The sequence below is a fragment of the Cyanistes caeruleus genome, chromosome 2, assembly GCF_971803275.1.
Source record: "Cyanistes caeruleus chromosome 2, bCyaCae1.hap1.1, whole genome shotgun sequence".
NCBI classification, from domain to species: domain Eukaryota; kingdom Metazoa; phylum Chordata; class Aves; order Passeriformes; family Paridae; genus Cyanistes; species Cyanistes caeruleus.
This window is the reverse complement of record NC_141702.1, coordinates 62,042,849-62,069,789: the sequence shown is the minus strand read 5'-3', so window position 1 is coordinate 62,069,789 and position 26,941 is coordinate 62,042,849. Positions and strand designations below refer to the sequence as shown.

The 26,941-nt window shown below is 39.7% G+C and overlaps 1 protein-coding gene across 15 annotated transcripts in view; it reads left to right on the top strand.

Annotated features, from left to right (window-relative positions):
* The first annotated feature begins 148 nt into the window (after window positions 1-148).
* Window positions 149-26,941, top strand: part of ADGRG6 (adhesion G protein-coupled receptor G6) — a 111,110-nt gene continuing 84,317 nt past the window's right edge. For 6 of the 15 annotated variants that reach the window (XM_086877350.1, XM_086877355.1, XM_086877348.1 and 3 more), the window contains exons 1-2: window positions 149-518; window positions 6,058-6,158. In XM_086877350.1, the coding sequence (XP_086733476.1) occupies window positions 517-518; window positions 6,058-6,158 (103 nt within the window). In that variant the 5' untranslated portion in view covers window positions 149-516. Of the gene's footprint in view, window positions 519-705; window positions 986-6,057; window positions 6,159-26,941 lie in introns of those variants that run through there. The other 9 variants (XM_086877352.1, XM_086877357.1, XM_086877361.1 and 6 more) reach the window with 8 other exon arrangements.

Here is a 26,941-nt window from a genome sequence, read left to right as displayed (position 1 = left end):
CCTGCGGCTGTCATCTCCTGAGGGGCACCCGGGGACCGCACACCCCCGGCCCAGCCCCTAACCAGCGAGCCGGGTCGCTGCACCGCCGTGTCAGCCTGGAAGGTGCCGCCCGGGGAGCGCCTTTCCGGGGATGGGCACCCCTCCTCCCGGAGCGTCGGTGCCGAGGAGCAGCTCCTGGGAGCGCTGCTTGGGGCTCCGTCCTGACCCCGCAGCGCTGGGCCGGGCCGGGCCCGCCACCTGACAGCGGCGAGCGGGGAGAGGGGAGAGGGCGGGGCGGCTCCCCGGCCCCGCCGAGTTTCCCCGAGTTGAGCGAAGAGAGAGGCAGGTCCCGGCGCGGGGTGGGAGAAGCGGATCGCGGCGGAGGAGGAGCGGATCGGCGCGGGCGTGGAAGAGAGGTGGGCAAGGAGCGATGACCTTAGCGGGGAGCCGGCCAGGGAGCGGGCCAGAGGCAGAGCGAGCGGCAGCGCGGGAGGATGGTTGCTGAGAGCCGGAGGAGAGCCGCCCCGTAATGTCACCATGTGAGTGTCCCTTCCCCGGGCTCTGGGGCCAGGGCTGCGGCTGCCGCCCGGGGCGCTGGGGGACAGCCCCGCTGAGAGGCACCCCGGGCGGATCGGCAGGGCTTCCCCACCGCCCACGGCGGCTGGTGAGTAATGTCGGGGCAGAGCCGTGCAGGTAGGTAGGGCTGAAGGAATGGGGAAACCGGGAAGTTTCAGGCCGGGAGCTCGGAGGGCAGGGCTGGCAGGGCTCTGCCCCGTCCGGGCTCCGTGTCCGTCGGCGGCTGCCCTGCCGGCTCCCTGCCTTTCCAGGGCCCCCTAACGCCGTGCTTAGGGCCGCTCTGGTGGATTTCCCCGTGCTTGCGGACAAGTAGCGAAGCGCTCGGCCCCGCTGGCCGCCTGCCCTGAGCGGCGGTGCCCCCGCATCCGCCCGGCCCCGGCCTCTCGGCCGCTCCCGTCGAGGAGCCCTGGCACCACAGGCAGCCTTCCAGGTGAGGTGCCAGCACCAGCAGGGAAGAAGTAGGGGAAGGGAAAGGGGAAGGGGAAGGGGAAGGGAAAGGAGGGCAGGGCGGGCTTCACAAGGCGTTGGCAGCCCCGCCGCGGCTCTCGGCAGCGCCCGGAGCGGGGGCAGCGAGGGGCGGCCCCGGGGCTCCCCCGCCTGCCCGACCCCAGCAGCCCCGGCCCGGACACTGCCCCGGCCGCCTTGCCGGCGCATTTCTCTTTCACCCACTGTCCCTCGCCGGAGGTAAGGCGAGCTGCTGAGGGTTAGGCGTTCCGCCGGTGCGCTCACAGCCGGGAGCGAGAAGCTGGGGATGCGCCCGGGGAAATCGGCACAAGTGCAAAGGGCAGGGGCTTCTCCCACCCTCCCGCAAGCTGCGGCACAAAGCAGGAGCTCCTAAAGATTTAGTGTTGCGGTGCTGCCGGGCTGGAAACAGCCAGCAGACTTGTTGCCTGCAACTGGAACTAGTTCCCTTTGAAAGGAAAGCCAAGGGACTTAGATGGATCTGATAGGGATGATACTGTTTAAATTAAAAGGCAGTGTCCTTTTTTTTTTTTTTAATCTCTTGATGAGTATGAGGGTGTTTTTAAAGGTGGCTGTAAGAATAATTAAGAGCAAGCAGTGCTTAACAAAATGAAAGTTTTAAGGGGTATTGTGTAATTAATCTTTCAAGACATTCGTGTACTACAGTTTAAAGCAACTATTTCAAAGTTAAAGTCAACTTCTCTATTAATCTTGGGGAGCTAAACTATGAGTTACAATCATCTTTCACTTGCAGCTCCACTTGGGAGTAATTAAGCTTAAAATATTTTTGTTTACAATCTATGTGAGGAAAAAAGTAGTGAAATTGATGTTATCTTTCTTTTAGTTTTAAAGTGTTAGCATTATATTTTCTTAATAGCTTTAGACATGTCAAAGACCAAAGAATGTCAAGTCAGTGCGCCTGAGGCGGAATTCACATCCTCCAGGGAACTTTTGACAAAGTTTTGAACACAGAAGACGGTGTGTTCGAATTTGTATTGCATGTTTTGGGATGGTACAGTCTACAAATGAAATGCTCCAGCATTATTCACATTTTGTGTATGTTGTCCTGCAGAGCTGTATATTCCCTAAAAGGTGATGCTGGTTTGTCTGCTAGCTGGCTGCTGGCAGAGCAAAAGATTTAGTGGTTGGATGTAGCAAAACTCAAAACTCACAGTAATACCATCTTGAACTGTGTCGAGTTACTATCCATTTATGGTTTAGATAATTTACATGTCTATTTTGCTCTTCTGGAATGAATTGTGAATAAGTTCATTGTCTCCCTATGTTATAGGAAATTCAAGTAGCTGTGGACTAGGCTGGACTGAATTGGTAGCTAGAGTGCATAGCTGGTCATGTCACACAGTGTCTACATTGGGAAATGCAAGTCCATAGAAAAATTAGCACTTCAGACAAATCAGACTCCACAGAAGGCCAAAACCTTCCAAAAACCCCAAAAAGTTAAGAGGGACTACTGCTGTTTTCAGACTATATCCATCTGTAGTCGGTGTACTCCTACCATTGGTATCCTAATAATTCCCAAAAATATTGGGTAAAAGGTTTTGGTTCTGTGACAATCTAGAGTGTTTTGTTCAGAGCTGCTTGTGTGTTACCAGCTGGGGATAGAGCAGGGCTTTTTCATTTAATCTGATACAAAACAAAGAAAACTCACTATGAGCAGTGTTCAACAATTTCTGAGTAACCAAAGACTGGAATAATTTGTATAACTTCTGAGATCTTTGTTACAGATCCATCCCTTTGTTACAGGGTCCATCCCTTTGCTTACTTAAACTCGCGATGTTTTAATTTTTTTTAGCAGATTGCTGTTCTGATATCCATTCTCTGTGCTGTTAATTAATATTAAATGACAGAACACATCTTTTTAAAGCTATTTAAAATAGAAACATGAGACCAAAGGAGTCTCTTGGGCCATCAAATCAGTGCTGTCAGGGGACCATGTAATTCCTTGATAAGCTATAAACAAGCCCAGAATTGTTTGCTGATTTTTCTATTGAATTATTCATGTGCTGTCTGTATTCACTTCTAGATGTTAACACGAGTAACCAAGAAAAAAAGCCTTAAAATAAATATGGTGGCTACTAAGAGGTGAATAATATCTGCAACTGAGTTGTGTTTTTTTAAAGCCTGGGAAGTATTTATCAGTTATTGTGACACCTTATCATAATTGCCTGAAATGTCAAATAATAAAAATATCAGGGATAGATTTTGTTGCGGAAGAAGCCTTTTTGTTGGCAATGTGTTTTCTGACTTCCAGCTCTGACAACTTCTTGTGTGGACAGGAGTGTTACACATCTCAGTGAGATGGCAGCTTTCTGAATTTTGACTTTTTGTATCTGAAAGATCCTAGAAACATATAAATAACTGATTTCCTCACTAATTTTTAGCACTCAGCTAGTATTTATGCTTTGTAAAACAGTTCTTCAACAATCCTCTCCAAAAGAAACAGATCTGACTCATGGTGCCCACATTAGTGGAGTGTTTTTGTAGCATGCGCTTCTGTGTTCATTCTTGTCAGAGTTTGATAAACCTTTTTTTTGTAAACTGAGACAATGTGGTGTAAAGAGAATTGTTTTGCCCTTCAACAGTGGAGAACGTAAATGGAGAAGACAGTTTGCTGATTTTTATATATTTGTTTTGTTTATTTATTTTGGTGGAGAATTGTGTATTTTTTAATAGCAATTATGTAATTATCTAGCCTTTTGCTCTAGGGAAAAGTCTTTATAGCTACTCTTTTCTGCCTTATTGTTTGCACTTATTTATTCTCTGCTCTGTTGTTGCTTATCCATGTTCTTGAAATCTTTCTTGCCTAGCACTTTTTACATGGGTGAGAATGGGGAAACAGACTATAAACTATCACTCTGGAGTACTGGCTTGTAAGCACTACCACAATGCAAGTAAACAGTAGCAAATTGAAACTGGCTACCTCTTTCAGAGGCAGAATTTCATGTTCTTTCAAAAAGGCTAGAGGAAATGTGACTGGATACCTTCATACCAGACCAAAGCAGCAGAAGCTTGTCATGTTATTTTTCCTTCATTTTATTTATCTCAAATGTGGTGTCTTGGATTCTCCAGTTATTAAATGAGCAAAAACTTTGTCTGAGCTCACAGAGATATCAAAAGTGACAATACAGACAATTTACCAGTTTGATGAAAACCAACGCAGATCTATTCTGAATTAATAAATAATTGATTGTTTCCTAGTCTGATAACTGTTAACTGTGCTTGTTCAAAACAAACCAGCAGCAAAAATCAGTAATACAACTGCTTCTACGGGTTTGCATAGGAAGATTAAGCAGCAGGATGCCATGTACCTGCAAACTCTTCTGTAGGAACAGGAAAATTCTTTTGTATCTCTGGTATGCCATGCTGTTAGCCCAAACATTTCCATTTCCCCACTATGTCAGTATATATGCATGCCATATGTGCTTGCTGTTACTGTTTTCATGCCTTCAAAGGACTTATGTTCAAATTCAGCTTTCTAGATTAATATTAAAGGTACTGTGGTTTTATGAATTATATACATTGGAAAGTAACAGTTTCAAAAGCTCAGCTTTCTGCTGTCTGAGATTTTAATAGGGATTTTTGGATCACTAAGTTGAAGGACAATAATTCTATTGTATGATAATCCAGTTATACTGTATGTCTGGCTTCATCAAAGAGATTCTTGTCTTTCAGAGCCCCATGTTTTCTGAGCTTGTCTTCAACACTTGTTAAGTTTGACTTTACAATATCTCAGAAAAACAAATCTGCTTCAGATTCCTAATTTGATAGAAGTACCCACAAAGAACTGAACTTCTTTTGTAATCAGATACCTGTGCTGTGTAGCTCTGCACTCAAGGGAAGCCTAACTGGTCGCAGCAGTCTGCTGAGGTGCCGCTTACCTGGGCCCATTGGCAGCTAGCCCACAGGAGTGCTTTGATGAATTGCTATTTTTAAAGTTGAAATATTACTTGTTACTTTACAATGGTTTGTCTTGCTGCATTGGTTTCCACTTTGGGCATAAACAGAAGCTTACACTTCTTTGTGTAAAAAAAGGTTTTATAAAAAGGTTTTATATTTGCCCCCAGCTTTTTATGGTGGGTTCACAGCAATATCTGTGGAGCAGAAGGAAGACTCTTGTCCTTATCTACCTCAGTTTAGGTAGTATTTGTTCTTACTGAACAAAAGCCAGTTGTCATCACCAAAGAGGAGAGGAAGGAGTTGGTCAAAATGATGCGTGTTGTGTTTCATTACTTGTTATTTCCTTTTGCTTGCTGCTGACTTGTTGAATAAAATGAGATGTGAATGTAGTGGAGCACCATTCATTTTGTATGAATGGTTAAAGGTCTGGATAAATTTATTAAGAATTTTGCTTCCTGTTCTGCCCACAATGGAGGAAACATTTTGGTTTAGCCGTTAAATATGCTCTAGGCTTTAAGGGAAAGGAAACTTTAACTTCAAGCTATAACTGATAGGGACTTTTCTATAACTGCATTTATTTTATTAAATAATCAGGATGTTCCTGACTTCTCTGGCAGCACAGATGAGCTCCTAGTTCTTGGCAAGGAAAGTTTCAGAATTTTTATAAAAGTTGTCAGCAGAAAATATCATAGTTGTCAAAACATTAGAACTGAAAAATGGGAAGCCTTGTTAAGGGCAGAGGCAAATTATCATCTACCATCTTTATTTAGTTAATAACAAATATGTATATATTATGTATAATTAAATAGAATAAATGCTTCTATATATGTAAAATTTCATATTTTAAAAAAACAAACCCTACAATTTATCTCTTTCACACTGTGCTTCTTGTTTCTTTTACAAAAATGCCACCCACATCTATCTGCTTAGAAGGCCAGTGCTGACCAGTCTTACATTTTGCTGTCTGCTGAGAACCAGACGATATAATTTCTGACCCTTTTTAGGAGACTTTTGTCTCCATTTAAACAATACTAGGGCCATCCATGACTAACAGAGTCTTCCTCATGTTCTTGTCATGTAAAACTCACTGAGTTCTTGGTTGCTTTTCTTTTTTCCCCACAGGATGTCTCATGTGAGTGAAATGTGGTGTTATCACTGGAAATGGAAGCTGCAGCACTGCCTCTGCATGTTAACCACATATATTATATGCATGCAGCAAGCAGGTAAGTCAGCAATTTATCTTCTTGTATAAAGAAATTATCTAGGAGCCGAAGTTTTAATGACCAAGGACTATGCTTATGTATGGCTGAATTCTGAGCAATGTAACACTTTGATGAAAGTGATGCATTATGATCACTATTTGTGATTTTATAACTTGGCTCCTCTGCTACTGCTGAATTTTCTTTTTTGCCATTTTTTTAAGTTTTGCTGTTATTAATTGTTACTATTTTTTTTCCTTTGAATTTCTTCCCTGGATTCTTTAATTTTGTTCTTTCTTTGTGTTTATCTTGTTAATGCCTGCCTCTTTTGAACTTCTTTTTGTTGTTGAAATTCTCTGGATAATGATGTAGTTCTTCCATTTTCTACAGTACTGTTTGTGCCTACAGATTGTGTATTTAATAACCCTTCACTGTATTTCAAAGCTGTAAAATACCTGGAGTGTGCTCATAATTTTTAAAAGCTTTTATGACTCAAATAATAGAAACATTCCTCATCAAAGTTATATGTAAGATATCTTACATATAATAGTGTCCACTGTAAAGAGCCATCGGTTTAAGCATGACATCATCTTGATCTGTGGTGACACTTCAGCACAGCATAATGTAACATTCTGGCTGTTTTCTTTAAATATATGAATGAGAGATTTCATTTAGTAAATGTCTTGTCCTAACCACTAGAGTGCAAAGTATTTTAGGAGATCCAGCTGCTTTGCTGGAAAAAAGATGTCTGGAGTTTATTCTGGAGCATATGAAAATTTTGGAGCAGCTTGTGGTGCCCAGCTAATTCTGTATCAGATGGGTAGTTTTGCTTTGACAGGCTTGCTATTGGAAAAAAGGATTGTTTATATATAGAAAGGGCTTCTAACTTCTTTGGTAATGTTTTTCCTTTTTTTAAAAATGCTTTTTTTAATTTTTAAAACCTACACTGTTTTGGTTTTTTTAGAGACAAAACAATGTTGTCACTGTGCAGTACACTTTCCATATTTATGTCGCTTTAATAGGTGTTTTCCATTTCCATTAAACTGTAGCCAGAAATGCATTTAGGATCTGTCCTCACCTCTGGCTCCATTGGATGGTGGATTTTGTGTCCCAGTGTTCCTGGTCCATACTTGATCTTGGGCCATGCAGCTGCCATTCTTAGCACAAAGTGAATCAGCAAAACCTCCTCTAATTTACATCTACTGTTACCTGTTGACTAGAACATTAGGGCACCACAATTATTATCCTTTGCTAATTCCTCTGCATGACAGAGAGCTGGTAAGTGAAAGTGCAGGTGGCACAGCAGCCTAAGGCCTGTGAGCCAGCAGGTCCCAGCCAGTGTGCTGTGAGGGCAGAGAAAGCCACCCACAAACTCACCTGTGCATTCAGCTAATTGCAGCACACCATGGCTAGCTGAGCTGGTGCTGAACAGGTAACGTCAAAAGCCCTGTGCCAAACCCCAAGATACACTTCCAGAAAATCATATATGCCCCTGGCTAACCTTGTCAGCAGTAAAATGATTGGTGCCATTGGATTGGTAAAAGCAGACAAAGTGTTCCAGTCTCAAGTGCATCCCTCTGGGGACTTTTCCTTGGTTGCCTCCACGGGAATAGATTTGAAATCTTCAAAACTTTCAATAAATGGAAAAGATATTTCCCTGTCTGCCTGAATTAGTAGATAAATCAGGTACACTGGAAATGCCCAGGTTCCACAGACGGATGTTTGCTGTTCAGCAGTGGAGGAGATGATAGGTAGCCTGCTGTTAATACTTGACTGAAATGAAAATGAGACATTTACCTTTACAGGAACCTGTCATTTGGCAGTACTTGCCTGCAGACCCTCAGGGTTCATATTTCTTTTTATGTTGATGTAAAAGCATAGGTTATGCTGCAAAATGGAGTATTTTCATCCTGCCTTTTCTAATAGAGCAAGACAGACAAAGTGGGAAACGCTGCTGCTCCTGCATTTTTTATTCCGTGTTCTTAAAAGGTATTGGTCACTTTGGCTATGGATTCATATGGTATTCATAATCTCTCTGGCAGCTTAAGCTTGACTGAATTTACAGTAGAAATCTCATAAAAACCTGACATTCATCCAGATTCTCTAGTGAGCTGTAAGCTTAGAAAGCTATTGGTGCTTATTAAGCTTTGCCCAGAGGAGGTTACATACAAGCAAGGGATTATGATCATCAGGTCCAGGTTTTATGGATTATTTAAGGGGCTATTCATAAGGATAAAGATATCAGTCATACTGTGACATGGAAAAATGCAAAAGTAATAATCTTATAGTTTAGGTTGAAGAAAACTACAGTACTGGGCCTGCTTTCAGAAACAAAGTTTAGGAGTGGGATTACACAGCAGAAAACTTAGAGCAGGAGCAAGATGGTTTGTGGAAAGAATTGGTAAGGTGCTGATAGCAGGTGCACAAGTGGAGTGCAATCCAGAAGATACCTCAGAGGCATCAATGGATGCATTGTGACACTTGAAACAAGCTATGAACAGGAAAAAATTGATAAAAATATAACATCTACTTTAGTTAAAAACTCAGCAACCTTGAGGGTTTGGACACACTGGCTTCAGGTCATGTGTTGTGGGTCAGGGTGAAGTTACGGCATAGCTCAGTTAGTAACTTGTCAGGGTTCCATTGCTGTCTGGGGTAGATGTCCCTGGTGGTCTTATATGGGTCATTTAGCTGTGCCTCAGTTTCCCTGTGATGAGTGTACATCTTGCCTCCCTTGTAAACAGCTTGCCTATCTTCCAGGCTGCATAGGAGCTGAGATGTTAGAATAGGGGTGTCCTAAACAGAATTAGTTACATCTGCTTTTACAGGAGACTCGGATACTCCTAACTTTTCATTTGTATGCACATGTCATTGGTTTCAGAAAGCCCAGAGGAGAACACCTGGAGTGAACAGAGTTCTAGAAAACATAACTAATCAAGGCAGACAGAAAGTACTAAGTTCTCTTCTACCTATAATAGGTAGAAGAGGGAATGCATGAGAACTGAGAATATTTAAGGAGGTAGGTGCAGTGGGAAGGGATAGACTGATCTTTTCAGGCAGTTGAAAGGGAAAAAAAAAAGAAAAGGGGGAGGGGCTTAAATTACAGCAAGATAAATGAGAGGAAGACACCTCATCAAGAGGTTTAGATAGCAGTGAAACAGATGTCAAGAAAAAAACTGGGAAATCCCAGTCCCTGGGAATGTATAGTTATATCTAGCAGGAATGGTTTAAATCTATGGTTCTCTTTCCCTGGGGATGAGAAGTGCATTATATAATTTCCAAATTTATCTAATGTCTATAGCTCTTTCTTAATCATTGTCCTGTAGAATCTCTTCTGGTTAAAAATCTGGGAAATGAGAAGACCCTTTGGAAATTGCACTTCTCGGAATATGACAGTGCTTTTGCTGTGCCTAAAAAATTGTCTTGGTGTTTGTTCTGTCACAATGGCTTCAATTTATCTGACACAGAGAAGCAACAGTTCAGTATGGAAAGAAAAAAATCAATTGCTTCAGGTGTGTGCAACCTCACAAAAACGTTCCGTCCCATTTTAGTCCCCTCTGTGGTTTTTTGCTTTTCTGTTCTCACAATAAAATGTCTGTTTTTTCTGTATTGTGCTGTCTTTTGAGTTGTCTGCACTCTCTGTGGTAACTCAGGAGAAGAACAGGAGTTTCCCCAGTGATCTTAAATGCAGATTGCAGTTTGCATAATTATTTTCTAGTCTAGTTTTTGAGTATCTTGTCAGCACTGGACTTTCAGAGTTTAGAACTTTTGAGGAGATGGCAACATCCTCATAAGAGTTTTCACCTTCTTATGTCATTAGTGGACTTATAACGACATAAGAGTCAATAAATATTTTAAGTTTTGACTGCTCTGCAACCATATTTAGTTTTATGCAGAATGTGGAAAATATTTATTTTAATGAAGCCATGAGGACATCTATAATTCTTACTACACTATTTCTGCATTATGCCCCATGCTGATGTTATCACAAAATTACTGTGACTGTAGCAATGCCAGAATGAACATTTGTTCTTTTGGTCATCCATCAATAAAGTGCACTGCTGTCTGTAGTCACATTTCCATGTCCTCAGAGCAGTTTAATCAATTCTCAGGAGCTCCCAAAAGTGTAAATTTAAATTCTGTTACAGCCCCTGGAATCTTAATTTTAAGTGATGATTCAAAGCAAAATTTCTTGCTGTATTTAATTCATCAAGAAAAATAAACAAATCTGAAGGCAGGTCCTTCACCCTCATGTCTGGTGATGATCCACAATATAAGATCATCTTTGTTATGCTCTATAATTGCGTCTGCGTCAATAAAGGAGGGGTTGAAGTCCTCCCTTGTTTACGGGAGCATTTCAGAGTGAATCTGCGGGTTCAGAAGCCTCATAAGAGATGGGAAGTCAGTATGGTGGGAAGTATTTCTCATGCCACCAGCACTAGCAGTGGGAGTTAGAGACACAGTGAAAATGGACTGGGCTTTATCTGGCACAGCCCAGTCAGGAAGTGTGGCTTTTTCACCACACGTCGCAAGCCGCCTACCCCAGACGGGGCCAAAGATCCTATCACCGGGCAAATGCTGAAATGGTTGTCAGCACATTCCCTTATCTTCCTCTTTCTTACCATGTGCAGAGCAAGAACCGAAGTGCCAAGGCATTAGCCCAGCCAGTCAGTCAGCACAATCCTCACGCAGAGCAGGGGGTGGTTTTATAGCCTTGTTACTGGCGCTTTGTCCAGCTCCTCTCATGGCATCCCAGGGGTGGGAGCGGGTGTGCATTTATTGCTGAGCAGGGTAAATGTGACTGATAGCTCTGTCCCTGACTCAGGCATGGAAATTCTTATTTCTGAAAGTTATGAAAAAAGTCAGGAAATTTAAAAAGTGTGGAAAAAATATTCAGTCTGGCAGTCTCTTTCCTTACAGAGGCATACATAAATCATGAGTAACTGAGAGATTAGTCAGAAGGAATCTATGTATTTAACGAATAGCTCCAAGGTTTTTTTATTCTTTCTTCTTGCTCTGTCAGTTTGGGTTGTTTTTTTTTTTTTAATATTTTAATTTCACTTAAACAAAACATATCATAAGCTATCCCTTTTATGTTCTGTTTAATATCTAAATTTTTGCTGGCTTGAGACGTGTTTAGAATTTCTGTTCATACAAATATTGCGGAGAAAAAGTTGCTAGTCGGCTTTCTTGTATTTCCCCTAGTTGACAGCTTGTTAATATAAAAGTAAATTACTGTTGAAATGAATTTCACAGGAACCTGCCTTTCATTGCCTCTGTTTACTTTTTTAGCTATAATCTTTTGATGGTGTTGATAATTCTTTTTCCTTAAGTGTTTCAACCTCATTGCATTAACCATGCCAATGCTGCCTTAAAAGCATAGTGATTTTTTACCCCCTCCTCTGATGTGCCCTCACAGCCAAACCAATATGGAATGTGCTCAGGCATTTCTAAGCTGACTACAACCTCATTGTACAGGGTCTCTGCACTCCTTTATTAGAGCAAAGGCTAAATAATGTTCCTCTCTGTGAAGAATTTACCTTCAAAGAAAGAACACAGAAGGTCTAATCTTTACAACCTTCACTATTTTAGAATCTGTTTATAAATTATTTTTGCCTCATTTTCTTTGTTCACTGTTAGAAATTAAAAAACATAGCCAACAAAAGCTTGAATGTTTGTCAATACTATTGATCTCAACACATAATAGAAATAGTTACCTTAGCAGTATATCCAAAAACAGGCCCAAGATGACTCGTGGCCATCTGGGCTGTGCTTTACAAAAGGCTGCCCTGACAGAGGTTATTATGTGAAAAAATTAATGTTTTGTGGTACTTGTCAGTCGCTCTCAATAAAGTGAATGAAAATTTTAGAACAAAATGTGTTTCTGTCTTATTAAAAAGCTGAAGTCTTTGCGAACTCCACTTTATTTCTCCTGTGGATTACTAATGTGAGAAGCATTGCATCCTGAAGTGAAGGTGTTAACTAGAAACAGAAGTTTTCCAGGTAAAAGTTCCTAACATACTAGTCTAGCAGTTGTGTGATGTGCATTTCAATATGTATCACAATTAATACTGAGTAATTAAAATGGTTGATTTAATATCCCAGTGGACCTTTTAGAAGTGAGTCATTACCACTGCAAAGTCAGCATTTCTCAATTAATCAGAAGGGCTGATCTTGCAGATTTTAGATGCCTGTTTTAATGTCCATGGTTATTTTTGCTAGAACATAGTATTTGTTTACTTAGTGGGATTGCTTAAGCATTTTGCACAAGGTGTAACATGCAATGATTACTGGATCAAGGCCTCAGTTATCACTTGCTGATAAAGAAATGTTAAAATTTGCATTTTTACACCACCACAACACAGAGATGACTGAGATAGATATACAATACTAAAGTGAAGAAAACATATGTGATGTTTATTTTTCAAGAATCTGAAAAGAAGAAGTGAGGGAATTGTAACTACAATCTAGTAGGGTACCACGATGTAAGGAAACTCACCTGGAAAGTTATATTCCTTGTTTAGACTATGTCCAAAAAACATCTGATTGAATTATTCACGTGTACTGTTCCTTAATTCCTTTCTCTCATCATGGAAGAGAAAAATATCTCTCCTGTGGCAGGAAAATAAAGTATTTTAGCTATAGACTGTCAACATTTTCTACAGAGTTAACAAAAATATTAAAGTAATAATAGTAAGTTACAATGGAGAAGTACATCCCTTGCTGTGATATGTTGAACCAAAACTACTTTTCCTGCCCTAGATATGATAATACAAGCGCGAATATCAAGGGAAGGAAGGGTTTCCAGAAACCCCTCTTGTTTTGTCTGGGTTCAGTGCCTGTTGGTCTGCTCAGTTCCTGACAGTAAATGACAGACCAAGCTCCAACTCTCGCTGCAGTACAGGAAAATTTAGCGTACAATTCAGAGTTAGAAGTGTGCCTATGTAGTCTGGCCTCCAGATATCTTTCACACAACTCCAGTTTAATCGCCGTCTCTGGAAAGATCAGCTACTTTCCACTCTAAACTCAACTCCAGTCCTGTATTTTTGGTACTACCATGAATTTGTGCTCTTCTTTATGATCTTCCATGTTGTAGGTTTTGTGGAGTTTTTTGGTTTATTTTTTTCCCCTATTGTCTGGGGCTACAGCTGCTTGAATAGTATGTTGTCTGTTTTCAATTTGTTAGTTGGAAACAATTTTGCTAATTGTTCTCAAGATTTCAGCTCCCAAAGATGTTTAGCAGTTCCCATTCTGTGAATTTCCTTTTCAGTAACTTTTGAACATCTTTTCAGTTATTTATTGGTTTGTCCAAATTCCAGTGTAGCAAATAGTCAAATTTGACAATAGAGGCTACCACAGTGGTAACTGAGATTGCATAATCCTCTAAAACTACTGCTATATTAATTAAGATGTAAGACAGTTAATATTGCATGGAAGTGTCAGCATGGCATATTTTCGGAGAAATTAATGTTTGAAAGTTCTTGTAGACTTAAAAAGTGTGTATTGGAAAATAATTTACTCAAAAAGTGACAAAAAGTTAGTTTCTGTTTTTGAAACCATTTTTCTTCTGGATATCCCAAGAGCAGTCCAGCTGTCTCCCAGTACACTCTCTCCCAGTACAACTGCTTTTTCATTTTCCAGAGCTAAATATCTGCAAGAGCTTGCAGGGTAGATCCATGAAAAGATTGTCACACAGCTAATGCAATTTTTGAAAGGATACAATGCAAGCAGATTTTTTTTCTAGTTCCAGCATTTTTCGCTCATGAATATGTTTCTTAACGGGTGTCAGACAGAAAGCTGCAACTCCCTGTCTTGAACAGAGGTTTTTTTTGTTCAGATGCATGCTCTGGCTTCTCAGAGCTCTTTTAATTAAGAACTGTGCAGTGACAAATCCATACTATGAAACTCAAGGCATTTTTTAATCAGAACTTGCTTTTTAGGTAGAGAGAAAGACCTCATGGTTGAAGTTATCACAGAGTCATTTGTACAAGTGACCCAGTTGCCTGTGACTTTTTTTAAGTGTGCAGACAACTGGTTTTTTTTGCTGTCTTGAATTTACAGGAAAACTCTATAAATGGGTTTAAATTTTGAACTTTTATTTTTTCTTCTGATTCTGTCTAACTATCTTCCATACCCAGGGTATGATAGTCACATACTGCTCTCAGTGGAAATAGAAAGCGTACAGAGAATCCTGAAATCACTTGTCTAATGAGTCATTAAAAGTACAGAAAGGAACAGTAGTATGTCTTTTGCAATGAAATCTAAAATAACTGAAAGATTTCATTCTGAGGTCCCACAACCAGAATGAAATGTCTCTAACATTTTAAATATCAAATAACCCAAATGATGTTAATTTATCTTGGGCTTTAATTTTGTTCCAAAGAACCATTATATTTCATGTATATATGTCATTTACACACAAAAATAGAAGGACAAAATGCTGGAGTTGGAAAATTACATCATTTGTACAATGGGTTAGAAGTTGTGGGGTTTTAAAAAAAATTGTTAGGCTGATAAAGATACTTAAAGGAAGTGTAACAATAACAAAAATGGGCCCCCTCCCTCACAGGGGTACATCAGATGTGCACTAGCTGCTCTGGTTACAGTTTATTATATAACTGGTTTATAAAGTGTGTTTTTTTTTCTTTGACCAATCAGATTTTGGCAGTATACCATTTCCATGATGTCTAGTATTTTGATCTTACTTTGGATTGGCTGTGCTTCTGCTAAAATCTTGCCATTGGAACTGGCGAAAGCATTGTCTGTCAGAAGTGCCACCAGTCAGGCCTTCCCTCTGTCTGTCTCTGCATGTGAGGAATTGCTCTTCTGTTGAGCGATTATTTCACTGCTTTACAAGTGAATTGTGTTTCTGGAAAGGTCTCTGTGGAACTCAAAAAGGCAGAAGCAGCATTGGTAGAATAATGAATTTCTCTTTCTGGTGGCACATGGCAATCAAAAGATACTACTGAGGATTAAAAAGGCAAACATCTCTATGTATATGCTGCCTCCCTCTCTTTAATGAAATATACACATATTTTTCATGTGGGTAATACCAAACAATAAATTTCTAAGTCTCTGACCAAAATCTAGTAACTTAGAAGTTACCTGCAAATAATAGCTGGCATAGTTGTCCTAAGTTTTGTGTAGGTTTCTTTCCCAAATATAATTTTTAATGTTGATGTATGTGATACAAGTATTCTGTTTTACACAGCTCCTGTGCTTTCTGAATCCTTTAGCTATTACCATCAACAAAAATATCTGAAGTTGTTCTTTTTTTTTTAGAGCTTAACAAAATTGAATTACTGGCAATTTAATTATAAAATCAATAGCAGAACTCAAGATCTTAGGGAAAAATGCTTGGCTGCATAAATCTTTTCTGAATAGCACATCATAGCAATGGAATGTAGCAGATGCCAGAAGTGTAGCTGAGAAGAGTCCAGTTTTTAAAGCTATTGTTCTCAAAACATTCATCTTGCCTTATCATCCTAATAATTTTTCTGGTGTAATAAGTATTCTGAATCTGAAGGAGAAAATTATAACACTGATTTTAAAATTCTGCCATGTTCTCTTAAAAGCATTAATTTTCTTAAATAAACATGCTGTTCAATAAAGTAAAAGAAAATAACTTCCTGATAACATGATTGAGAAAATAATGAAATAATTTCATAGAAGGTGTGTGCTTTGCTTTTTTATGCCAAGGAATGGTGAAATTGAGACAAAACTGCTTTAATCTTCAAATAGTTTTGCAAAAATTATGGGCTAAAATACAAGGAAATTCTTAAGTGGATGTTCAGCTGTGTATGTTCTGTTGGTTCCTCCATGGATTGCATAACATTCATTTTACTGGGTCCCACCAAAGTCAGTGCAGGTTTTACTATCCTTGAGTGAGAGCAGAGTTACATCACTGTGGAGATCTTTGGAAAATCCCTCCCCAAATGTCCAAATAGAAACTATTTGGGAGCCTGTGCCTTGGCCAAGCAGTGCTCCTATGTCAGAGGAAGCCAAAGTTCTGCCCCATGGCTTTAAAAGATTTAACTTGCATGGTGCTGCACATGTTCAGTGTCAGAAAGGAAAAAGGCTTAAAGAACGAAAGAAGAGTTGCTGTGGACACTTGGCAATGATTATATGTTGTAACTTGTGGGTTTTGTCTGCAGATTACTGTGATCTCACCCAGTGAAATGGAAGAGGTTTTTGTATTCTGTTTTTTGTCTGTGTAATCCCCATGTCATGTGAATCCTTTCTTGGTACTTAAGAATTGACTTGAGCTCCAGCGAAAAATTCAGATGCACAAACTCTTCTGGAAGGACTGATGCTGAAAGACTTTCTGTTCCAGCACTGTTCCTGCTTTTTCTGGGACATGGTACCATTTGTGGGAGTCAGAGCACCTCAGATTCCCAAAGATTCAGTGTTAAATGAATATTCTCAGCTCTCACAAAAACTGAGCCAGCATTTTTGCTCTATCACTCTCTTTTTCAGCTAGGTTTACTACATCTCTTTGGGGATTGTTCAGTAACTCTCAGAGTCAGTTAAAGTATCATAAGAATCCAGATATCCACTCTGGTTTTAAATCCTAATGCACAGAGGAAAGCTTCGTTTTTCCTTTTGAAGTTAACTGCTTTTGATTATAGTGGCATGATTTTTTGAGCTTTCCTCTTATTTTATTTTAGTGTGTGTGCTTTTAATGAGAATACAGCTCAGCCTGGCCCAAGTTTTAATCTTTAGGGTGAGGTCTACAATGCTTCTTATCTTAATCAGCTACTGTGTTTATTGACTTGAAATATGTGGAAATCTGAAGAAGCATCTTTTATTAGCAGGGATCAAGCCAAACTTAGAAAAATAAAAGAAAATCAGGTCTTTCAGAAATTTGTAGTGTTTCACATTAGATTTCGATTAGTTTTCCTTTGCAGAATTCAATATAAGAAATGATACAAGGACAGTAGAATGGAAAAATAGTGTTGCATACTGTAATGACAAAAAAAAAAAGGTCTTGAACTAGAATCTGGTCATCAAAACGTGATGATTGTGAGTCACAAACATAAATTACTTAATAGCAGTTGATGAAACCTCTTTTTTTTTTCTTGCCAGGAAGCTCTTCTGTGGTACTTGTGATTTGTTCTTTATACTTTGTCATCATTTAATTGTCTTCATGTTTGTGGTTCAGTTTTTTATACTGGCCCTCACAAGAGTTCTCATCTACTCCTCTAATATCACTCCTCACAGTAATTATGGTGTCGGTGTGTAAACCTAGAAGTGTGTCTACAAACACTGATGGTAACAAATATGACAGTCAAACGCTGTGCAAGTAGATTTTGTATGGCTGAGGTGCTACATACATTCAAGAGCCAGTTACTTGGCAAGAAGGGAGATATTCTGCACTACTATCTACCACTGTTGGGCTATGTTTAACAATTTGTCAACAATTGTGAAGAACGCTGAAGACCAATATGATCAGTCACACTGATCTGAGAAATATGTTTGTTCCCTTATGCACCTTTCTTGGGGTTATGGTATGCATTACACATGTGAAGCTTTCAGTAAGATTAACAATTTGTGTGTTATGTTTTTAAAGCTATAATGCAACTCAAAGAGGATTGTCCACCTAAAGGCATAAGATAAATATTAAATAATAATAAAGATAGTATTTTATTATTTTTCTCCATGTAACATGAGCTTTCATAAGTAAATGAGTACTAGGTAGCATTATCACTGCTGGAGATATAGTTTGGAGGTAGGATCAACCATTACCCTGTGCTTCTGTACTGCCATAAATAAAGCTACTTGACTTGTTCTTTGATGTTACTTTAAAAAATACAATTATTATAAATTGTAGAAATTACTGATAAAAATGATCCTGAAACATTTTATGTTTATGATACAACTTAAACTTTAACAGAAGCAAATGCTGAACTAACATTTTGTGTCAGTTTAAGGACAAATATCCATACGGAAACACGGTATTGTGTTTATTTGGATTGTGCAGGTGGATCTCCTGTGTGTACTGACAGATTTATAAATCCAGCCACAGAGCACAGAGCCTTTGTCCATGCTTTAAGTAAATTATGTTCTTGAGTATAGGCTGCTTTGGTCATGGAAAAATAGATCTGAATGTGACTTGAATGAATAATGGCTTTCATTGTGAGCACCTCTTTATCAGCAGCAATAAGAGAGGTTTGAGTGAATATCCAGGCTCCCAATTATATGTGAGTAATGCCATATCCTTGTAATCTATCTTTTCTAATTATGACACAGTATGTTTATTTCTGAAACGCCACATGCTGTTAAATGGCTATTACCTGTCTGTTACTGCTTTAAAGTAACACAACCTTTTAATCACACCAATTCTGACAAAGAGTAAGACATCCAGGTATTTTTAATTTGCAGTAATTTCCTGTCTTGTGCAGAGGTGAGGAAAAGCTTGGGATTAGCTAGTGAAATAGAGAATTATAATCTAGAATCAGCAGTTGCTAGTTTAATTGATTCGTCAGAAACCTGTTTGGTGGACCACAGGGGAAGGTTTCCTTTGATTGTCACATAAGGGTAATTTTCAAATTTGACTTATTTTAAATAATAGAAGAAAACTTTAATAAGAAAATGTATAAAAGAAAGTGCTAGGGCTAGAAAGCTGGCAACCCAATAATTAGTAAATAGCAGATTTGAAGAATTCAGCTTGCCTGTGATTTTTCTATTTTCACATCCATGGTGATCATGCAGGGTGTATTACAAAGCCACCTGCTTTTTGTCGTTGGCCTTCAGTTTTGTACAAAGTAGACATGCCAGGAGGCTGAAAACAAACATAATTTTTAAGGTATTTGCTTGAAGTGTGGCCAGAGGTAAAATATGTACACTGAATGAGAAGCCGTATTGCAGAGAGATTTCACGGCAAGAGTGGCTGAAGGCTGTGCTAGAAAACTGAATTCTGTCTCTATTTTCTGTTATGTGTGGCTCAGCAAATGAATTTCATGCCTGTTTTTAGCTTGTCTCAGTTTCTGTCACTAATTTAAACCTATAGAATGATTTGCATCTCTGACTGCAGCTGAGGTGAATAGGAACTGTCTTTGACTATATTAACCTCCATAGAATGCTGCAGATCACAAGTCAGGTCTTGCATGTCTGAGACACCTAACAACAGAAGATTTTTCTGATCTGGATACTCCCCAGATATACTTCTGTAAAATGAGTTTAAGAATACTTCTTCTGTCCCAGCTGTATTGTAGGTTTTTAAATAAAATAACTGTTGGAGAAACGTTCAGATGTTATACTAATGAACACCACAGAAGAGCTCATGAGGAAGTCAGTGATAATGCCTCAGGAGAGAACTGGAATCGCTTCAAGGCTGAGGGTAACACATCGAAGAACAGAAGTCAAGCAGGATACTGCAAAGTTGCTTATTTCATGGGGTTTGTCCTTCCTGTGCACTGAATGAGATCCTGCAAAAACAGTAGTATGTGATTATGTAATTGAAGATTTTTTTTCAAGTATCTGTGCACAAGGGCCAGAGGAAGGTTAACTTTGGCATTTCCTAACTTCAGTTGTCCTTGATTGTGCAACCCTAATGGTGTCTGACTGTTTCTGGGAGGGGTTTATATTGTTGTGATGTCTGTGTATATGTAGATAAAACTATAATTACTCTTAAAGCTGTGTAGTTAGAATTCTAATGCATCCCATATGCAGAGCAGAAAGTCCTCTTAAAATGCAATTTACTTATTTTTCTTGTTTCATGCATTCCTGCTTAATCAAGGTGTTCTCCACTGTATTTTTGAGACACTTTAAGGAAGCTGAAATTGACAGTGATTGGAGTAATCAAACTACTTCCCTGTGAAGCAATTTGCTTAAGACTAGAACTTCCTTTTTCATTTAATTCTTTATTGCAGCCCTTGAATGATCCAGCAGTTAGAGCAACTGCAACCTGGTTCTGTACAATCTATGTAACACCAGAACACAGTATTTTGTAATATAAAGGGAAAAAAGGAACAGAGAGATATTCTGTTGTTGTATTTCTAGCACACTCCTAATACTTGCAAGATTTTTTTTTTCACTTAATTTTTCTATTCTCTGTAAAACTTCAGGGGAATTTCTGGTTACACATTTGAAAAATACCATTTCTTCATCTTCTCTGGTATTTTCTCCAGGGTGATGCTTGGGTGTGGTTTGGTTTTGGTTTTTTGCTTGCTTGTTTGCTTTTTTGTGTTTGTTTGTTTTTAAGGCAATGTAATTTTAGTTTATTGATGATTGATTTGTGTTGTCCTGTTGGAAAAAGGAAACAAAACACTTGGCATTAGGAATAAAGGATTCAATGTTACTCTTAGCAAAAGAGTGACAAGAAAATATCTATCTAGGGAGAAGACTTTTACTTCTGGAGTGTTAGTTTCTGAAGGAGCACCTGGGCAGTGTTTTAGTCTGGATGAGCAGGTCCTGCGTGGACTGAAGTTTGAGGGAAGGTGGCATTTTTCTGAGAAGTGGGGTTCTCTGAAATGCATACAATCTGTGTGTCTGAGGTAATGGCAGGGTGCCCAGAGCTTTGTGGAGAGATTCCTACTTCTTCAGCAATAAATAAAGTAAATAAATTAATACACTTAGTGAAGGGTAGGATATCTTTGATGTCAAGATAGTCTGTTAGATGAAAGACTGGAATTGGCAGGCAGTGCCAAGCACCCCCTGCTTCCTTAATGCCTTTGGTGCCAACATCCTCAAAAAGAACAAGGATCGTAATCCTTAAGACACCAGATTTGAAAAAGGATTTCCTTTAGAGCTGAGGTTGTTTTTCTTACTCTCCAGGTTTGTAGCTAGTGGTAAGACAAACCAGTCTTCTAGAAATTATGAAATGTTTAATAACTGCTTAATTTTTCAGACTACAGGTTATATTAAATAATTTTTTTCCTGTAACTGTGGACAAAATCTTGATGCCCATCTGTCCTTGGAACAGAAGTAGGTCTGTTTCTTCTTTAAGATGGGGTCAAAACAGCCCAGTGTTCATATTTGTGCATCTGGAATAGAAGCATTAAAGCAAGGCCTGTGTACTGACACTTTTCCTCAAAACTCCTAAGTCTTCGACCCTTTCCATTTTGGGCATGCAAATCTAACTGAGGCTGGTGTGGCTTGCCTGTTTAGTCTGCAATGGATTTCTGCCAGCTCACTGCCCACTCCCTCTGAACTCACACATCACAGTTGTTCTCATGCAGGGAGTGCCCTGTGTCCATTTCCTGCTGTATGGGGGACCACCTTGTTCTCCTTACTCTGAACCTGGCTTCTGTAGCAAAGGGTCACTGAGTGATGACAGTGAGCAGGTACTCCTTATCTCTCTTTTCCCTGTCACCTACAGACCTTTTGTAGACCTTTGTCTGTGCTCCATTACGTTGTCTCTTTCCCAGCTTGAGAGCACCTGGCTACTCCCTCTTTTGCCCTGGCCATCCCCACATGGAACCCACACCCATGCATCCTCCTCCTGTGGCCCAACAGCTTCATTAAATCCAGGCTGGGACATCCACAATGCCCTGGGCTGTCACCTGGCTGGGAGCAGCGGGATCTGGAAGCCAGGCTGACCCCAGCACAGACAGGGTCCTGACTGGATACAGTCTCACCATGTCTGGGCTGGGTTAATAGAAAGGGTGATGTGAAGAAGCAGGTCCAGGGTGCATCCAGAAAGTCTTGTTAGGAGCAGCCAGAGACAAAGGCCAGAGACAGATACACCTACAGCATATGTCCAGCAAGAACTGAAAGCCAATTAAGGGCTTTTAGTGCACTCAGGGTACCGTCATGCTTATCTATGTTGAGTTTTATTTGTTATTTTATTGCCTAGTCACTCTGTCTTAGAAGAGACTCATTTTTCTGTTCTTTACAGTTTGCCTTCAAGGTATCTACTGTCTGGAGCAGCTTTCCATCAGCAGCAAACTTAGTCTGTACTCTTCTACTGCTTTCCCAGATACTTTCTGGATACACTAATTTGTGTTGAACCCAGCAAAGACCCCTGTGGGACTCTGCTGGTGACTTTTTTGTGTTTTTACACCATCACATTTGCTCGAATGCCCAACTTTTTAAGCAGTTACTTATCCGTGCCAAAACTTTGCTTTTTTGGCTTCTTAGTGGCCTTTGAAGCTTATGGTGAAAGTCTTTGCCAGAAAATTTCTGGGTATCCAAGTGAAATATGTCAGCTGGGTCATATTAACCCACACAGCACAACTCAAGCCTGCAGAGAACTCCAAGAAGTTTATAAGACAACATGTCACTTAACAGAAGTCATGTTGACTCCCCAAATAGATTTTATTTATTCAGGCGTCCACTAATTCTAGCATTTCTTGTACTACAGATCCTTTGTGGTAGCCAAGGCACTGGTCTGGTCAGAGGGAAAAATTGTGGTAAACTAGTTTTGCTTGCTTGCCTGTTACCAGCAAACTGTACAGGTGTTAACATTATTAACAAAACTTTAGGATGTATGACTTGTAATTACACTCCTGTTCCAGTGCTCTAGTCTAAGACTGCATCTGGTAAAATGGGTCTGAAAACAATAAGGTGTGTTTGATCATGTTGACAAGCAGTGGAAAGGACTGAGTGGTACTTCAGGTCCTTTATTAAAATGTAATGAAAGCTTCGAGCAGCTCACTTGAGTGGTAATTCCTCACAACTGTGAACATTAGCAGAACAACCTTTCCAGTTGGAGCAAATAGCTAGACCACCGTCTCACACCTTGGTGAAAGTGGATTCATTTCTTCTTTCTTCTGAAATGCAGAAGAGACAGAAGGAAACTGCGGTGCAGAAGTGACTAGATAGTCTGCAGTGCACTATATATGCTATAAGTTCCTTCTCACAAATGAGGGAACAAACCTGTTATTCTGCACTGTGCAGATGTGGTAGCCATAGGACTAATGGTCCTACCTCTTCCTGGAAGGACAGAACACTTCCCCATATCCACATATCAACTCAAATATGGTCACATAAATAGGTTATTTCTTATTGGTGGGCAATTCAGCAATCATCTGCTTCAGACCGCAGAGGTTTTTACACCTTTCTATTTGAAAGATCATGTAGGTGTCAGCTCTAAGCAGTAGATAACACTCTTGTGCCAGTTCTGGTTTTTTAGTAAACCAAATGCCAAGAAACTTCTGATACTATTACTTCCTGTAAAATAATTGCTTTCTTAGAACAGCGCAGCTTGTTGCTTTTAAATGAGGTAGCAAGGTTTTCATGTGCAGGGAAAAACAAAATTGGCTTAAAGGAGACTTAACTATGAGACAAAATAATGTTAAATATTTGTACACTGGAACTGCAGTTCTTTTATTGTCATCTTTTTTCATGAAATAATAATGTTTCACATTTCATCTGTGCTAATACAGACAGATTACAACCAAAATAAGGTGATTTCCCATCACAGCTGCTGCTTTGGCTTTTGAAATGAAACTGGACCTTTGGTTAGTATTGGGGATACAGTTCTGGGAGATGGACTAGATTCAGGCAGAGCAGAGAGTTGATTTTAGCAGAAGTCTGCTGTAGGTAGCAGACCTGCTGTAGTCCTGCTGCATACTGTAGGGTGGCCTTGCTGCCATTGTGGAAGGGATGTGAGCGTGTGGTTCACACTTTTATCACCTCGTAGTGATAAAAGCAGTAGGTGTTGCAAGGTTGGCTTTCCAGACCTCTGCATCATGCCTGTATCACTGAGCCCACTCTGTCCCTTACACTTCGCTGAAGTGTTTTCCTCACAACCCTTCTCTACAGACAGGCAGTGCAAGACCATTCTTACCCTATTGAAAAGGTTTGAATGTAAACGTGGTGGTATTTATTTTTGTTGATTTATCCCACTTGGAAGGTTTATATGATCAGCTTTTTTAGGCTGAATTATTTATATTTTTGTCTCTGTTATTACTTTGCATTTGTTTCATCAGTTGCCTGAAGGCAGCACTTGCAAAGAGTCAGGAAGCTTGAAAGAAAAGGTGCAATTCTGTCTACTTAAAAATGAACTCACTTCTGGCAAATGTTTCCAAGTCATAGTTGGTGGAGAATCTAGGAGTTGCCTGATTACTTACAAACAACCCACTGCTATTTCCATAACTAAAAACTGCTTAAAATTGCTGCTGGCAGTACACTGTAGGTCTGTTTAGAGTTCAGGCTGAAGCAGACTCACCAGACGATCCGAAAAGAGTTGTGAGCCTGTCAGCATTACTGCTCCGTAGTGCGGCGCAATCTCTTCGGTAGTGGATCAGGCGACCACGGTTTCAGAGGCATTTACATCAGGCTGGCATGGCCTTTCTGTCCCCAGGGCATGGCACACATGCAGGTGGTACCAGAGTGGTTCTGTCAGAAGGAACATGTTCCAGCCGACCAGTAGGCACTGCTCTGCAGCTTTCATAACTGATCCAGACTGAGGAAAATATGCAAGCAGTTACCATCAGAGCTATTATAAGAAGTTTTCCTTCATGTAGTTGTTGCAGCCTGATCATAATGACTCAATTACCACATGCTACAAAATGTTGTAATTGCTGTTAGTCCTGCATACTGTCAGAGCCTGTTTTGGCTGTTCTGGCTGAATAGTTTTGAGTCTGACTACAGGAGGTGACCCGAACTGCTTGGATGGAGAAAAGCCAGCAGTCATGAGAGTCACAGGAGAGCTGTCTAGCACACCCAAAAGCTTTTCATACTACAAATGGATCTCCAGCACTCTGTCTCACCACAGAATGTGCTGCATAATAACACTTAAGAAAGCTACAAAGAGAAAGAAAATATTTTCTTCCAGAGTTACTGGAAAGCTATTTGGATGAGGAACTGAGTTGCTGTTATTAAATGAAATTGATTTTTCTCCCAAAAAATGTATTTATTTTGTTGAAACTTAAAGGCGTATTAATTTTAAGGAAAAGTGACAGGATAAAAGTTCTAGCTTAAGTGTTTTAATGATGTAGAAAAAAATTGCTCTGAAAATCAAAGCAAAATTTTAAGTAACTGTTTTGAATTTTTTTCAGTATTTAAAAAAGGTTTTCTAAAAGTTTTAAAGGCAATAACAACCAAATGTTTTGACACTTACCAGAAATTACTTTGCAGATTATTTTTTGAAAGAGATTTCTTTTTCCCTTTTCTTTTTGGAAAAAAGACTTCCCATCTAATTATTCTTATACTGCTTATTTTCAGAAGGCTGATTACACCTATCATTTTTAATTTTTCAGTTAATCTTTGCTGCACCAAATTAATGTCTGGATCAGCTGACCAGGTATAAGGTTCATACTAGGTTTAACACTTGCAGGTGTTAAAACATTTCTCTACTTTTCCATGCAGACTGTGGGAAAGCTGTACTGAAGCTATCCTGAACCATACTGAAGAGTTCCCTGTTGGTTTGCACGTACTGCTCAGCAGCTTTTGCTGAAAAACTTGCAATGATTGATGCTAGTGCCAGCCACACAGCTACTAAAATAGATGTAATAGATTTCATAAGAACTAGGAGATCTGGAATAGCCTGTCTCTTAAGGAAGTAGGCACAATAATTTTTTAACTCTAGGCCAGCAGCCGTTTTGCAGACCTTGGCACTAGGGTCAACTGGAGTTATTAGAGTAAGAAGGAATAATTTCCCTAAGGACCTCCTTATATTGACTGTAGCTTAATTGAGCTAATAGCTGAGAGTCCTTAATAGAAGAACCCTGAAGAGAACAATCACTAAGTTTTATTGACTGAACTCCTGACCAAAGTCAGATGACCTGCCTAAAAATTCTGCCATTCTTATCCATGAGAGTCTACCATAGTTCTGGGCTTAGTCACTGGCTTTTGTGGAAGAAATAATGCTATTATAGGACAATAGCAAGGTGGATTTAGATGAATGTGACTGTAGAGTAAAATGGCTATTTGGTTATGCACAAGGTAGTGTGAAAGGAATTTTTTGGTTTTTGTTATCCATAGCAGTTAGACACCATGGTCAGGGTGAAATGCAAGACTTCACTTCCTGTTTATACAGGCTCCATCCTTTTTACTCTGTGCTTCTTGCTCATAGCTTTGGACTTTTTCTCCTTGTTCCTCTGTGCTTTGACAGCCTGTCCAGCTTAGTTCTTCTGCAGCCATGGTGTTGGACTAATTTCTGCAGAGTTGTTATGAAATCACTCATGACTCATTCTTCTCTTGCTTCCATGAGTAAAATATGCCCTCTAAACAAATCTTATGGTATGGCAAGGAACACCTACCAACTTGTTAAGTATGCTGAGCTGTGTTTATGCAGGTCTATAAAGTGGGTTCCAGCCTACACAGTTCAGCATTAATATGCCTCTTCCTAATTCCTATCAGGACAGAGTATGTCATATTCAGAAGGAGACACTATTAGGAGATGGGAGAGTCAGATGTAGCCCTCACTTCTTTTCCCCTCTAAGCTTGTCTGCTTTTTTTATGATTTATTCTTCTGTGAATACAATGATATGATGACTTACGAAGTAAAATGGTGTTTTTCTGTGCCTTACCTTATTTTCAGTGTCTAGTTTTTCTTTTGGGACTCTGTGTTCGAGCCAGAACTCACCAAACAACAGTTATGTGTTTTCAGAACACGCTTTTTCTGACACTACCTCTATAGCGGTAACACATTGCCCAAAAGAGACCTTGTACTTATGTTTTTCCTTCCCTCCATAAAAATACTGTGATCAGTTTAATTATCTTACAGTTTTTATTACTTCCTGCATTCAAATATATACTAGAGGGACACAGGGCAGTGTTGTTGGAAAATTTTTTCAGATTACTTCTTGTTTCTGCAGGTTTTGTCTTCATTGTGTACGCCTGGTGGGGACCACCTTGAATAATGATTCAAAACAAAACAATGTAGATTTATCAACAAAAAAGAACTAAGAAGAGTTTTC